Here is a 16,494-nt window from a genome sequence, read left to right on the forward strand (position 1 = left end):
GCGAAGTATGGTCCAAATCGGTCCATAACCTGGTATAGCTGCCATATAAACCGATCTGGGATCTTGAGTTCTTTAGCCTCTAGAGAGCGCAATTCTCATCCGATTTGGCAACGGCAATTTTGTACAACGGCTCCTCCCATGGCCTACAACATGTGTGTTCAATAGGGTGAGAATCCATCTATAGCTTGATATAGCTCCCATATAAACCGATCTCTCGATTTCGCTTTGTAAGCCCCGAATCGGACTATAACTTGATATAGCTGCTCCTCCGTCGGATTTTTCATATAGTCGGCGTTGACAAATTTTTTCACAGCTTGTGACTCTGTAATTACATTCTTTCTTCTGTCAGTTATCAGCTGTTACTTTTAGCTTGCTTTAGAAAAAAAGTGTAAAAAAAGTATATTTGATTAAAGTTCATTCTAAGTTTTATTAAAAATGCATTTACTTTCTTTTAAAAAATCCGCAATTACTTTTTGGGCAATATATATGCCTTAAAACAGATACTGCGCAAAGAACTCGACAGATGCGACCATGGTGGAGGGTATATAAGATTCGGCCCGGCCGAACTTAGCACGCTCTTACTTGTTTGTTATTACTCAGGTCTGTATTTATTTAGCACAATTTAGGTATTTATTTGGGCTCACATGCTTTGAATGACTCGTTTTTGTGGCAAAAGCGTTGCTTTGCCCTTATAAATTGTAAAGGAAAAACGAGTCTTTTCAGAGCATTATAAGGGGAAAACGAGTCGTTTGCTCACAACAGCTTTGATCTGAACCTAGTATTAGAGGCCACAATATTGCCTGTCTTCATAGTCATAACTTACGTTCAAATTGCTGAGTTACAACAAGTTTATTTGCAGCATACATACCTGAAATGAAAAAGAAAATTCTCTTATTAAAACATAGAAATTTAATGTTTGCTAATGATACGATGACTTAAATTTCTTAAAAGCTGTAAAGCTTTATAGTTAAAGCGGCACAACTACACTGTCAAACGTGCAAGAGATTTCTTCTCAAATGATACATGGGTGCGTATAATTTACATTATCAGTCATACCGCAGTGCGTATGATTTATATTTATTTATGAACCATTAGGTAAAATGTTGCAAATTTCCAGATTTTTCATTCGATTCACTTAAAGAAATACTATTTCCCTTTAACCCACCTTATCATACCACCCAGCTTATGCAATCACAGTAATAAGTACAGCAAGGATGCCTACAGATCCACACAGATGAATATGATAATGGTGTTGCTTCCAACACTCATACTCTTGCGGTAATAGTGTGCTCTTGCTGCGGCATTAAATACAAAGTGTAGTCTACGAGAAACAAATGCTACTTTTAGCAACACTACATACTACAGCACAACAATAACACTTTGCCACAATACGACTATAAGAAAAGCCACTGCAGAAGAAAAAAGTAATCAGAGTAGCTGTAACAGGCAAAATAAGCATGGTGTGGCAAAATCTCAGCCATGAAACCGTTATAAGAAGAATATTACAAGAGAAAAATTAAAAAAGAACAAAAAAAAACAACCAAACAAATGCCACAATGAATGCGAAAAATAATCACGTAAACTACGAAAAGAAATTCATTTCTCTTTTCCCTACATGTTCTTATGGCAAGAAGGTAAATTACTTGGCCAAGGATATGGCTTGAGGTTGCAGGAGAAATTATACCATAACACTTGTATGTAATCAAAAATTATTATTATTGTTAATGTCTTAACACACACACTCACACACACACACACACACACAAAAGTATAAAAACTCCAACAGCCGCAATAAAGAGATATGAGTATACTGTAGTTGCAAAGCCTTGTGCTGCCTTTATCATTTAAGCATTGATGTAGAGTATGGCCGCATAACGCCTTTTTTATGATTTTGTTTTTCAACGTCTTCCCTCTAGCCGTTTGGTTGCTACTGACTTCCGTTTCCTTTGGGCTTTCATGGCTTACAACATATGTTGGCATGAAGAAAAAAAAATATTTAGTCTTGGTCTGCCTGCATATCTGTATTTGAGTCTTGTCTTTTTTTTTTTGTTTCATTTTTTTTTTTTTCAACAAAATTTTATTTTGTTCTTTTTTGAGGTTTCTCTTATTCTTCTCGGTCTTTGTTTTTAAAATACTTGTATGCACTTTTTAATTATTTTGCATCAACTGGGAAAGTTTAAACCACAGCTAACTCCCAAAACTATTGTATGTCGGAGTCAATTTTTTTTCGTTTGTGCTGTGCACCTTTTCTTTAGAGGGTTTATAACCCCAGAGTTTCTTTTTTTGATGAGGTGTATGCAGGAAACAGGTGTTGAGGAAAAAAATAACCTTTTATTGTGCTGATGTGCTGGTGGGTAAGTCTTGATAGAGAAGCGGAAAAAATGTTAGGGCATGTAATAAAGTAATCACAAGATACATCTCATAATTACAGTGTTGCTTTGTTTTGGGGTGCAAAAGTGCAAAGACCTCATAAAAATTGGTGTTTGGGAACAAATAAATTAGTTTTTTTTTTTTTCAAAAAATCTTATAAATATTCTACAAAAAAAAACATATAAAAAAAACCGGGACGAATATTAAAAAATCTCCACCGTGGATTGCATTTGGTTAAGTAGTTATTTCTAAACGTAAATCGTTTTGAACCTCACCGGGCCTGCATGTTGAAAGTCATTATCAGAGAGCTCCATGTTCCAAAATGCGATCTTAAGGGGCTCGAAATCAGAAGACCGCCCAACAAATTTGTGTTAGGGTAAAGTTAGAGTGGCAAAAAATAACTTCCTGATTTCATTTAGTTATGTCCGTCTGTCGAAATCACAAAAGCGTTCGAGCGAATACAGATATCCGCTGGAAATTTTGCACCGATAGTTCTTATCGATGTTGGTTATTGTTGTTGTAGCGGTTTATTGTGTTCTACCTTTCGTCTGCTCAATTCTGTTGACCCAGGAACTCTGCGACTAAGATGGGTGCGTCCACAGGGATCTGGGTCTGAGTCGAGTAGGTCTGGCTGGGCAGTTAAACAGGTGACGTGAATCATGCGGTTCCTGGTTACAATCGAGACATACATCTTGCACGTCGGCATCAATCCTAGCTCTGTGGGAATTGAGGCGGCTGCATCTGCCGGAACGTAATTGAGCCAGAACTACTCTGGTTTGCCGGGGAAGGTCGATTTCTTCGGGTGCAATGGGTGGCGGTCATTCTCCAAGGACTACAATCACCCGGTAGCCAATTACCGCATCTGCTACCGTGTCTGCATGAATGTTGTTTAGACCCGCTTGATATGCCGCTTGGTCTAGAGGTTCTCTCTTTTAGCGCTGAACCTCACGCTATAGATCATGTAGATCTACCTAAAGGCTTCTGGGCGGTGGGTATCTATCCACAAGATGATGATTTGGATGGTTTCTGCGATAACAACCCAAAAGGTATTGCTTGGACAGCATGTAGTTATTGGGTTGCCCAAAAAGTAATTGCGGATTTTTCATATAGTCGGCTTTGACAAATTTTTTCACAGCTTGTGACTCTGTAATTGCATTCTTTCTTCTGTCAGTTATCAGCTGTTACTTTGAGCTTGCTTTGGAAAAAAAAGTGTAAAAAAGTATATTTGATTAAAGTTCATTCTAAGTTTTATTAAAAATGCATTTACTTTCTTTTAAAAAATCCGCAATTACTTTTTGGGCAACCCAATATGTCTTCGCACTGATAGGTAGGAGACAGCCCGTCGCAGTTCGGAGGGCGGCATTCTGACAGATCTGAATATTATTCCACTGCGTGGCACAAAGTTGACGAGACCACACTGGCGCTGCATAACTTACCACAGACCGGCCAATTGCTTTGTACATGGCCATCAAGGTTTCTTTGTCTGCACCCCAAGTGCTGCCAGCAAGTGACTTGAGGACCTTGTTTCTACTTTTGACTTTATTGCAGATTGCTGTGGCATGTGAGGAGAATGTGTAAGAGCTGTCAAATGTGACGCCAAGTATTTTGGGACACTTGATGGTCGGAATCATTTCTCCATCGACCACTACAGTCAGCTCAGTATTCACCTCACGCGTATTTGTAGTGAACAATATGGCTGAAGATTTGGTGGCGGATATCTTCAGATTTCTTGCAGCGAAATATGAGGCAAGCTCGTTGAGGTAGACCTTCAACCTATCGCAGATGTCAACAATGGTTGGGGGGCCTGATGCCATAATCGTACAATCGTCCGCATATGATACGATCTCTATGCCGTCTGGAGGGGTGGAATGGAGCATAGGTAGAGGTTAAACAGTGCCCCACCTTGGGGAACTCCCTGTTTCACTCTACGGTGTTTCAACTTCTTATCCCTAAATTCCACAAATGACTGGCGACCACACAGATAATTCGCGACCCATCGTTTCAGGCCTGGCTGGAGGGACGTATTGGCGATGTCCTCAAATAATTTGTATTGTTATACTGTTAGTCAAGCGACATATATACCATTTTCGTAGCATGGTATTACACTAACAGCTGTTTAATTGTTGAAAATAAATATTCACAGGATAATTTTGTTTCATCTATTGTAAAAGAAGGCGCAGCAGAGCGTGCCCAGTTCAGCCAGAAATATTTTCAATATCAAACAACTTCTTTAGAGCCTTCTTAAGCAAAAGGTTATCCTGCATTTTCAATTACTTAATGTGTATACAATTTCCTTCTTTTGGTAATCTTCTAACTTTTGTACCTTAGAAACTGTAATAAAATCATATAAAAAAGCCAGACTTGTAACAAAAGAACAAAAATGACAATAATGAAACGAAAAACTAAAGACTTTTAAAAGTGTTTCTTATTGTCTTTGAGAAATTACACTTTGAAGAGACCTTTTCTACCTAGAAAACAAAAAACTGCCTGCTTTGAATGCAAATAAAAAGAAATGACAAAAATAAAATTCTTAGATGTATGTATATTAAAAATAATTTCTTCTTTTTTTGCACAACTAAAATATTCATTGTCAAAGGTTCCTTTAACGAAGAAGTAATTTTTCTTTTAGTTTGGATGCCAGGAAACAGGACAAAGAAATAGAAATAAAAATAAAAACAACAACAATGATGATGATGATGAAGCAGATGGATATGACTTTGAAAATGGTCTTTGCATAATTGATGCATTGTAAACTCATACAATTCAGAGTACTAGTACTAAAAATATGTTAAAAGAAACTAAAATATTATATTTTCATATTATAAAATTAAAAAGGCGTTTATAAAATATTCCTTTTGATCTTTGTAACACGAGTGCAAAAGAAAAACATTTTTTCTACGTGTTCAAGGTACGTTTGAACATGAAGTCATGTGCACCCATGTGCAGACATGCGTTCACGTATGCACATGACCCACTGTGCATAACGGTACATTGAAGTAAGTTCTTAATCGCTGATTCCGCCTTGATTTCATATTTGTTTACCTGGAATTGTTGCTTGTAGCTTGGAAAGTTGACCGTTTTCGCGGGGTCCAAGTGACAAGCAACAACCAGAAAAAAGATCAGTCTCGTTTTAAATCTCAAACCCGCGCATCGTATTCTCTCCCCCTCAAAGTGAAAACCCAAGTGAAGTGAAAAGTAAAAAGTGAACATACATACAAACATATATAACTAGAGTGAACATTGCAACAATAAACTTTGAAACAGTGAACTAATATATTTAACATTTTAGATACAAAGTGACACAATAACAACCGACTCAAAAACCAAATCTACACTCGACCCACAATTGCAACATCACAACAACCATAAGTGCGGGACACAACATACAACACCAACTAATTCTAATATTGCAAACCCCCCACCTGTTAAATACAATGTCTATCTACTACAATCAACTATACTCATAATTTAAATTTTAATCTACTTACTACTGCTACTTAAATCTATGAATTGTGCTATCTAAACCTAAATATTTGCTACTTAAACACTACGATCTACTTATAACTAATGAATTTAAATAACATAGAAAAGAACATCACAATAAACAATCACCACCACATTTGAATTTTAAACATAAAACTTCCTATGTTTTATTTCGGAAGGCAAAACCCTTAGTTTGACCCCAGACATTTGGTCCTTCGAACCGGATAAGTGGTTTTTTTAAATAATTAAAAAACCAAAAATCAAAAAAAATTTTCTGTTTTCTGCCCAAAAATAATTCATTTTCATTTCAAAAGACCCAGTGACCGAAACACAAAAAATTCGCAACAACAAAAGTGCAGTGACCCACCAATTAAAAGCAAAAGTAATAGAGAAAAGTGCGAAAAAAGGGTTGGTTACACACAACCGTACATACAGACACGTATGGACGGACGGCCAACATAAAACAAGTCACAAAACACATATAAAAGGAATTTGGCCATAGTTATTAAAAGCAACACAAAAAAAAATAATTTTTTTATTTATTAAGCGGCTTCGGAAACCCATAATTTGTTTTCTGGATTTATTTTATTAATTTCTTGATAAAATAATCCAACCAAAGCGGTATCAAAAGGAAATAAACAAAAAAAAAGAATAACACAGTTGCAAAGGACAAGAAGACTCATACAAAATAAAAGATAATTAAATCAACAGGGTGACCCGAAGAAAATAAAAATAATTAAATTAAATTTGTAATTTGCAAAAATTAATTAAATTTTGTTATAAACCATTAGAAAAGTGTTACAGTGACCCAAAAAACGTAAAGTGACCCGCACAGTGGAACAGAAGTGGAAAAAAGTGGAATTTCAAAAATTATAAAAAATCAAAAAATTTTAAATTGGTGAAAGAAGTTTCTTTGTGTTAAAATGAAAAAAAAGAGCTAAAAAATTGAAAAATTTAACAATTTATCGTCCAACCCAAAATTTATGTTAATTTTTTTCTACATATTTTGAAAAATTTTTTTCTCTAAAAATCATAAATTTTTCAGTATTTTAACTTAAAAAACAAATTAAAGTGTTAAAACAGAATTATGGGTTGCTCGATAAATTTGTAAATTTTATCCCAAACTAATTCTTTCTTTTTCTATCAAACATAAAATATTGTGCATTTTTCAAAAAACCCCAACAAAATCAATTTCGTGCGTTCCGTGTAAAAACACAAAAACAAAAAATCTACGCTCTGGGATAAAAACGGAAAAACCCGCTACAACGGTTAAATTCCCAAAACTTCATCAAATCAAAAACACTAAAACAACAAAATCCAAAACTCTAACGACACAAAGCTACAAAAATTGCAAAAGGCGCCAACACACAATTCTGGACCCAAGCCAAGCGCCCACCTACACACACACACACATACACACACATCAAAAAAGAAGCTTCAAAGTGAGTACCATTTTGTTTTTCTATTAAAGTGCGCTTGGGTATTACGTCATACATAACCTTTTTTTCAAAAAAGGAAAAGTTCATACATTTACCCAGCGTACTTTAATATTGTTTTTGATCGTTTTTGATTATGAATCGCTAATTCGGTTGTCTGATAAATTTTGACCCAAATTAATTTAATCCAAAGTGAATTTGACCCCGATATAGCAGACCCTACTTTCAAGGCAGTGTGTAGGATTTTTGGGACAGACAACCGCGGTATTTTTGTAAAGAAAAAAAAGTGTCTTAGTAAAAATTAAAGTGCTTTTAGAAAAGAAGAAGTTTTTTTATCAAGAATTGTTTTTTGTGTGAGAAATAACGAAAATAATATTGCGTGCTGGCCTCATTTGTCTTCGAAATTTTAAAACTTCATTCTATTGCACAAATTTAAGTGGAAACGGTCGGAAAGGACTGTGGTTGTTTGTGCAATCCTTTGTTGTTTTTTATACAGAAAGCAAATTGACCCAGCGAGTCGAAGCAGTATTATTGTAAAGAATCATCTAGTCCTGTATGCCAAATTTTGAAAAGTGAAAGTTTAATTGTTTTTTTGGAGAAAAATAATTTTTTTTTTTTTGCAACTTTAATTCGAGCGGAATTAAATTGCTGGTGTATTGCGATTTGAAAGGAAAATTTTTCTTACAATTTTTTGCGGCTATTGTATAATCGATATCATCAGAAATATTAACCTGTTTTTTTCTAGTGGCCCAGATAAAAACATTTATTACGAATTTTGTAAAAAGTTTCAGGTTTGACCCTTAGATATTTGACCCATCATCAAGACACACATTTTTTTCTTCGCATTAGGTTTTTTAGAAATAGATTTGATTTCTACAAATAACCAGTTTTTTTGGACATTTTGTTGTAGATTTTTCCGTGGTTTTATAGTTTTTGAACCTATTTAAAACATATACAAGCCAATTACAAAATGGATAAGAATTTACGCGAAAAATTTGTAAACTGTGTGAATGATTTAGTAGATTTTGAAAGCGTTTACTCCGCGGCTAAGTCAGATGATAATATACATTCGTTAGAAATCACGCGGGTAGAACTCAATTCTTTATGGGATCAAATCAAGAAGGCATACTTAGATTGTAGGGACCGCATTCCGGAAAAGGATGAGACACCTATAGATAAAACTAGACTTCGAAATAATTACAAACAGGCACTAGAAACTTATAAACGGTGTTTAAGCTCTCTTAACGGAGAAATTTTGGCCCTTAACGAGCAACAAGATCAAGAAAAACAGGAGAGAATATCGATGACCCAACAGCGAGACAATAATGATTTTTCACCAGCTCTAAGATTGCCGCCCTGTGACACAGATGTTTTTAAAGGGGGATATCGCGAATGGCCCACCTTTAGGGACTTATTTTCAGCAATTTACATTAACAATTCAAAATTAAGTAAAGTCGAGAAGTTGTTTCACTTGACCCAAAAAACAGCAGGAGAAGCCCGCGAAATAATTTCCAATGTTCCACTGACCCATGAGGGTTTCGACATAGCGTGGAGAAATCTCGTTCATAGGTACGAAAATAAACGCATGCAGGTAAATGAGCAATTGCGAGCTCTTTTTAATTTACCTTCGGTTTCCGTTGATAACGCGTCAACAATCCAGAAATTACAGCGCACTATAGGTAGTTGTACCCAAACTTTACAGACCCTTGAAGTAGAAACGGGGGGATGGGACCCAATCTTAGTTTATCTTGTGTCAACCAAACTACCAAGAATATTTTTAGAAGAATTCGAAAGCAGCCTAGCAGATTGTTCGTCTCTTCCATCGTGGAATCAATTAGATGTATTTTTGACCCATAAATTCAAGACCCTAGAATCAGTCGGCAATATCAAGCCACAATATTCGAGATATAATCAACCCAGATCGGAGTACGATAAGCGGGAAAAGCGAGTTAATAGTTTTCAAACAAATGTAAATCCCAATTTCAAGAACACGGGCTCAAGACCCAGCAACAACACACAATCACACTATAATGCTCAGAATAACAAACCGGTTTGTCAACTTTGTAAATCCAATCATTCTTTGCGAGAATGTCCTCAATTTCTAGAAAGGTCGATCAACGATCGAATAAACATTGTTAAGACAGGTCATCTTTGCTATAACTGCCTTTCTTCGGATCATGGAGTCAGGGAGTGTAAAAGTCGTTTTAGTTGTAGGGAATGTAGTCAACGACACCACAGTTTGATACATAAAGGCAACCAGAGCCAGTACCCTACAACAGGCACACACCAACGAGGCGGAGCACGACCTAGCACCAGTGCTGCCGCTCTCAACACTTTAGTTCAACCCGGTAGACAGGAAGCACGACCTAGCACCAGTGCTACTGATCCTACCACCCTAGCTCAACCGGTTAGCGAATACGCACGCCCTAGTACCAGTGCTGCCGCTTCAACCACCCTAGTACAACCATCGGTATCGCCAAATATACAGTCCACACCTTGTTTAGAAGCACCTTGTTCAACGACTTTGACACTTCAGGAAATCAGACCCACTCCGCAACCCAAAGAGACACTTTTGTTCACAGCAATAGTTCAAATCAAATCTAGAGGACATAGATATGATGCCAGGGCAATCATCGATCCTGGGTCACAATCAACTTTCATATCAGAAAAAATTAGAAACAAATTGCAACTTCCAACAGTTAAGAATTTAATTCACGTCACAGGTTTAAGCGACGCAGTTTCTGAAACATCGACAAAAGCTTGCGTCTTCAATCTTTGCTCACGAGTAAATCCTAGTTTTGAGCTGGAGGTTTGGGCACCAGTCTTAAAGACCCTACCTTCTCATTTACCAACACACAATTTAAGGCAAAATCAATTTGGAGATTTTGCACACCTTAGTCTCGCGGACCCCCGATTCTTTGAAAGTCGACCCGTGGACATGTTAATCGGATTAGATATTGGACCCCTTATATTCACAAAAGGCGGTACTATGAAATCCTTTGGATCACTTATAGCGCAGGACACCGTTTTTGGGTGGATCATAGGAGGACCCATTACGGAAGACCCTAAATCCGACAGACAAATCACACTTTATAGTGCATCATCATTAGAAAAGATAATCACTCGCTTTTGGGAGGTGGAAGAGACCCCAAAAAAGGTTTTGAGGTCAGCAGAAGATATTTATTGCGAAAATAATTACAAAAATACAACACGACGTAATGAGGCGGGGAGATATATCGTAACTTTACCTTTTAAAAGCTGTTCAGAGATCGGTTCATCTAGGAACATCGCATTGGCACAGTTTCATAGAATGGAGAAAAAGTTGTCTAAGACCCCAGATATTAAAGCACATTATGATGCAGCCATATTAGAGTATTTGGAATTAGGACACATGAGGAAGGTAGACCCAAACAGCGTATACAAGACCCCTCACTACTACTTACCTCACCATGCAGTTATCAAACCAGATAGGGTTACCACAAAACTTAGAGTGGTTTTTAACGCATCTAGCCCAACATCAAACAAGAAAAGTCTTAACGATATCTTACATACAGGACCCATACTTCAGCAAGACCTTGTGCTACAAGTGTTGAAATGGAGATTTTTTAAGTACGTCTTCAATGCAGACGTGACAAAAATGTATCGTCAGATCTTAGTAGACCCCAATCAAACAGCTTTTCAAAGAATTCTCTTTCGTAAATCAGAAAACCACCCAATTGAGGATTACGAACTCTTAACTGTTACCTTCGGCATAAATTGCGCCCCATTTTTAGCGATTAGGACCCTTCTCCAGTTAGCAGAAGACGTGAAAGATTCTCATCCGTTAGGATCAAGAATTATTAAAGAAAATTTATATGTCGATGATGTATTAGCGGGCGGACACTCCATAGAAGAAGCTACAGCAGCTAGGAAGGAATTAGCCTCCGCATTAGAATCAGCTGGTTTCGAGCTAAGAAAATGGGCGTCAAATGACACACGTTTGTTAAAGGATTTAAATGAAGACATGCTTCTTCCAATAGATTGGTTAAATATTTCCGAAGCTTCTTCGACAAAGACCCTAGGAATTCGTTGGAATATATCAGGTGATAATTTCACTTTTACGGCCCCTACAGTTGAAGAAAAGCAAATGAGCACCAAGCGAGAAGTATTATCAACGATAGCAAAGTTTTTCGACCCATGTGGATGGTTAGCGCCAGTAATAGTTGTAGCCAAGTTAATCATGCAACAGGTTTGGCTAGATAAGGTAGAATGGGACGACTCGTTGAAGCCAGTGACTCAAATGAACTGGAATAACTTTGTGAGAGGTAGCCATTCTATAGACACTGTATCGATACCAAGATGGGTTCGGTTTACACCTGCTAGTATTGTGGAGATACATGGATTCTGCGACGCGTCAGAAAGCGCATATGCAGCCACAATTTATATACGCGTTGAACACATCGATAAAACTGTAGACACTTTTCTTCTAGCAGCCAAGACCCGAGTAGCCCCAGTTAAGAAAATCTCTCTGCCAAGGTTAGAATTATGCGGTGCAGTTATGTTGTCAAAGTTAACAAATGCCATTGTGCCTAAGCTTCAATTATCAAAGTTTACGACCCATTTCTGGACCGACTCTACAATCGTTCTAGCCTGGCTACAAAAGCCACCATGCTCATGGAGCGCTTTCGTTGGTAACAGGGTTTCAGAGATATTAGAGAACGTCGGCGGTGAGAATTGGAAACATGTTGACTCAGAATATAATCCTGCAGATGTAGCAAGTCGTGGCTGTTCTCCTGACGACTTAATAGCTCATAATTTATGGTGGACGGGACCCCAGTGGCTCAAATTGCCGCATGATCAGTGGCCGCAAGACCGAGTTAATACAGACACTAATCTTGAAGCAAAACAAGTTAAAGTATTCGCAACAGGCACTTTTGATGACCCTTTGACTCGATTTTCGTCTTTAGCTAGAGCATATCGTGTTTTGTCTTACGCAGTTAGGTTCTGGCGTAACACAGGTTCAACTAGATCCTCACTTAAAATTTCATCGCAAGAAATAACCAGCCCAGAGCTCATAGACACAAAGATGCGTCTTATAGTGGCAACTCAGAAACATTACTTCGTTGAGGAATACAGTTCTTTGACCCAAAAGAAAAGGCTTTCACCTAGAAGTAGTCTTTTACCATTCAACCCCTTCATAGATAGAAAAGGAGTAATTAGATCCAATGGTCGTTTAGTTCAATCGCCAGCTTTGACGTACAGCGAACGTCATCCAATCTTAATCCCATATGATTCGCGATTTGCACTCCTTCTAGTGGAATTTGTTCATAAAGTCTCAATGCACGGAGGCAATCAACTTATGACCCGGCTCATCCGTACGGAGTTTTGGATATTCAGATTGAAACAGTTGATCAAGAAAGTTATACACAATTGCAGAGTTTGTACCCTATATCGATTAAAGACTCAGACCCAAATTATGTCATCTCTTCCACCCGAGCGTACTACTTTATCCAGACCCTTTACGAATACAGGGGTAGATTTTGCAGGACCCTTCGGAATCAAAAGCTTAACAGCACGAGCGTGTTTAATAACCAAGGGTTATATCTGCATATTTGTTTGTTTTGCGACAAAAGCCATCCACTTAGAAGCAACAAGTGATTTATCGACTCAATCATTTCTGGCGGCATTAGCTCGTTTCATAGGAAGGAGAGGGTGCCCAGAAAAGATATATTCCGACAATGGAAAGAATTTTATAGGCGCAGCAGAAATGCTCAAGAAAGATCAGAAAGAGTTTATGAAAAGTTTACAGAGCAGCGCCATTCAGCAACATGCTCATCAGAATTTAGAGTGGAAATTTATTCCTCCAGGAGCTCCCCATATGGGGGGATTGTGGGAGGCAGGAGTTAAATCATTCAAGATACACCTTAAGAAGTCTATGCCCAAAATGAACTTCACGTTCGAAGAACTGTCAACCATATTGGCACGTATCGAGGCCTGCCTCAATTCACGACCCCTTAGTCCAGCTTCTGAAGACCCTAACGATTTAGCACCCTTGACCCCAGCTCACTTCCTTATAGGCTCTTCCCTTTTGACCCCGGCAGAACCCGACATCTCAGAGGAGGACATAACGCTTGCAAATCGGTGGAAGAGATTAAAGATTATATCCCAAAACTTTTGTCAGAGGTGGAAGTCAGAGTACTTAAATGAGCTTCACCGTAGATACAAATGGAAGTATCAGCAAGATAACATACAGGTCAATGATTTAGTTGTCATCAGGGATGAGAGATATCCCACCGAGTGGAAGTTAGGACGAGTTTTTAAAACATACCCCGGTGTTGATCAGAACACTCGAGTTGTAGATATTCGAACTTCCAATGGCATAGTCAGTCGACCCATAACTAAGATTGTCAAATTATTCTCAGACACCCCTAGCAATTCATAATCACATCAAAACACGGTACTCACGAGATTTTGGTTACAGATAATGGCCGGATATTTACCTCGCCCAGAGTCCCCACGACCCGCCAGACCCACACGCCCTCGCTTCGACCCACGGGAACCCAGGTATCGCCCCGCATCTTGGCAGTATGCCTGTGGCCTCTGCCAGGAGGACCACGCCATACGGTCATGCCCGCGGTTCCGGCAAATGACACCGTATCAGAGATACGAGACAGTTGAGAGACGGAGTTACTGTCGGAACTGTCTGGCGCGCAGCCATCTGGCCCCAGACTGCCCCGTGGTCACTGCCTGCCGAACATGCGACTACCGCCATCACACAATGCTGCATGGAGCCCCACAGCTTAGGGAGACATACGGCAGCTACAGCCCGCCCCCAATGGAGATTGCCAACCCACGGCAACTTGCAATCGAACCAGCCAACCAGATGCCCATCGTCCAAGGCCCTCCCCCGGTCGAGATACCTTACAGCCGGGCCACTGTTTTTGTACCCACGGCGATGGTGGAATTGGCACCCGAGGAGCAGGACGATTGGGCTGGGGTACGGGTACTTTTGTGCCAGGCATCGACCATCACCCGAATCGCGGCAGCCACAGTAACTCGCCTGGGGATACCAACGAGAGAGCGCAGAGGGCACCGTCTGGCAACAATAAGACTTCGGTCAAGGCATGCGTCGAGGAGGACCATGTATACCATCCGGGCAGTGGTGACCCGGGATTTGCCGCGACGACCCTATTCAGATCCCATCATTCCCGACCCCACAAGCAGCCTAAGATCCCTTTCTTTGGCAGATGCTGACCCTAGGGGCAACGAACCAATCGATGTAGAGGTAGGGGCCGATGCCTACGCCCACCTCCGGAGGAGTGGTGTTGTACAACCCGGATTGGGAGCCGTCTTCGCCCAGGAGACAGATTGGGGATACGTGTTCGTCGGCCCAGTCACCTCACAGGCAAGAAACCAAAATTAAAAAGGTAAGATGTCACTTCGTCACTTGGAGGGGGAGAATGTTCAAGGTACGTTTGAACATGAAGTCATGTGCACCCATGTGCAGACATGCGTTCACGTATGCACATGACCCACTGTGCATAACGGTACATTGAAGTAAGTTCTTAATCGCTGATTCCGCCTTGATTTCATATTTGTTTACCTGGAATTGTTGCTTGTAGCTTGGAAAGTTGACCGTTTTCGCGGGGTCCAAGTGACAAGCAACAACCAGAAAAAAGATCAGTCTCGTTTTAAATCTCAAACCCGCGCATCGTATTCTCTCCCCCTCAAAGTGAAAACCCAAGTGAAGTGAAAAGTAAAAAGTGAACATACATACAAACATATATAACTAGAGTGAACATTGCAACAATAAACTTTGAAACAGTGAACTAATATATTTAACATTTTAGATACAAAGTGACACAATAACAACCGACTCAAAAACCAAATCTACACTCGACCCACAATTGCAACATCACAACAACCATAAGTGCGGGACACAACATACAACACCAACTAATTCTAATATTGCAAACCCCCCACCTGTTAAATACAATGTCTATCTACTACAATCAACTATACTCATAATTTAAATTTTAATCTACTTACTACTGCTACTTAAATCTATGAATTGTGCTATCTAAACCTAAATATTTGCTACTTAAACACTACGATCTACTTATAACTAATGAATTTAAATAACATAGAAAAGAACATCACAATAAACAATCACCACCACATTTGAATTTTAAACATAAAACTTCCTATGTTTTATTTCGGAAGGCAAAACCCTTAGTTTGACCCCAGACACTACGAAATAAATTCATCAGGAGATTGTGTCCACCTTTGAAATGACAGAATAAGACCAAACCAACACAACCAACACAAAAATATCATGTGCAACTTTGGCCATTCATACATAAACAATTTTAGAAACCATATTTCACTTATACTTTGACATTTTTACGCTCTGTTATCCTGGCAACACCTACACATAACTCATCTAACTTTATTTGAATAAATATGTGTGTGTGTGTGTGTGTGTGTGGATTTGTATATTTATAAAGGATGTGAAAGACAAAATGCTATGTGTAGGAGTGTGTGGTCATTTGGTTTTTAGTTTTAATTTAGTTCAAACAAGTAAAAAGGCATACCCCACCACCTGGGGTATATATGTATACCACCTTTCGTCAAAATCCAGTGAAAAATGCATACCTTATGCCCCATTGCATCTATATCGAAATATGTTCCGATAATTGGACCAAATACTTATAAGTACAAGTCATTGTACACCAGTGTATAACAAAATATTGGTCTTTAAGTAGTTATATATAAAAATAAACCGATCTGAACCATATACAAGCCGGATGTCGAAAAGCCTAACATAAGTCACTGTGTAAAATTTCAATGAAATCGGATTAGAAATGCGCGTTTTATGTTGTCAAGACTTTAAAGCTAGATATCGGTCTATATGAGAGCTATATCCAAACCTGGACCGATTTCGGCCAAGTCACAGAAAACAGTCAAAGAGCCTAACACAACTCAATGCTCCAAATTTCGGCTTAATCGGACAATAAATGCGTTTTTCTCGGGCCCAAAACCTTAAATCGAAGGGATGGTCTATATGGTAGCTATATTCAAATCTGGACCGATCTGGACGAAATTGATGAAGGATGTCGAAAGGCCCAACACAACTCACTGTGCCAAATTTCGGCGACATCAGACAATAAATGCGTCTTTCATGGGCCCAAAACCTTAAATTGAGAGGTCGGTCTATATGGCAGCT

The 16,494-nt window shown here is 38.8% G+C and overlaps 2 protein-coding genes across 8 annotated transcripts in view; one reads left to right on the forward strand and one right to left on the reverse strand.

The window, feature by feature from the left end:
- Positions 1-16,494, reverse strand: part of LOC106086113 (irregular chiasm C-roughest protein) — a 1,171,308-nt gene that overhangs the window by 432,699 nt on the left and 722,115 nt on the right. The window lies entirely within an intron of this gene.
- Positions 5,300-15,207, forward strand: LOC131995189 (uncharacterized). 7 transcript variants are annotated; one of them, XM_059363385.1, is made up of 3 exons: positions 5,300-5,565; positions 7,193-7,295; positions 13,750-15,111. In XM_059363385.1, the coding sequence occupies exon 3, from the start codon at positions 13,753-13,755 to the stop codon at positions 14,689-14,691; it is 939 nt and encodes a 312-aa protein (XP_059219368.1). In that variant the 5' UTR covers positions 5,300-5,565; positions 7,193-7,295; positions 13,750-13,752; the 3' UTR covers positions 14,692-15,111. The 7 variants fall into 7 exon arrangements, 4 of the variants coding, with proteins under 4 accessions (XP_059219368.1, XP_059219369.1, XP_059219370.1 ...); XM_059363386.1 differs by lacking the exon at positions 5,300-5,565 and adding an exon at positions 5,962-6,235; XM_059363387.1 differs by lacking the exon at positions 5,300-5,565 and adding an exon at positions 6,504-6,602.

Source organism: Stomoxys calcitrans, chromosome 2 (genome assembly GCF_963082655.1).
Source record: "Stomoxys calcitrans chromosome 2, idStoCalc2.1, whole genome shotgun sequence".
Classification (NCBI taxonomy): domain Eukaryota; kingdom Metazoa; phylum Arthropoda; class Insecta; order Diptera; family Muscidae; genus Stomoxys; species Stomoxys calcitrans.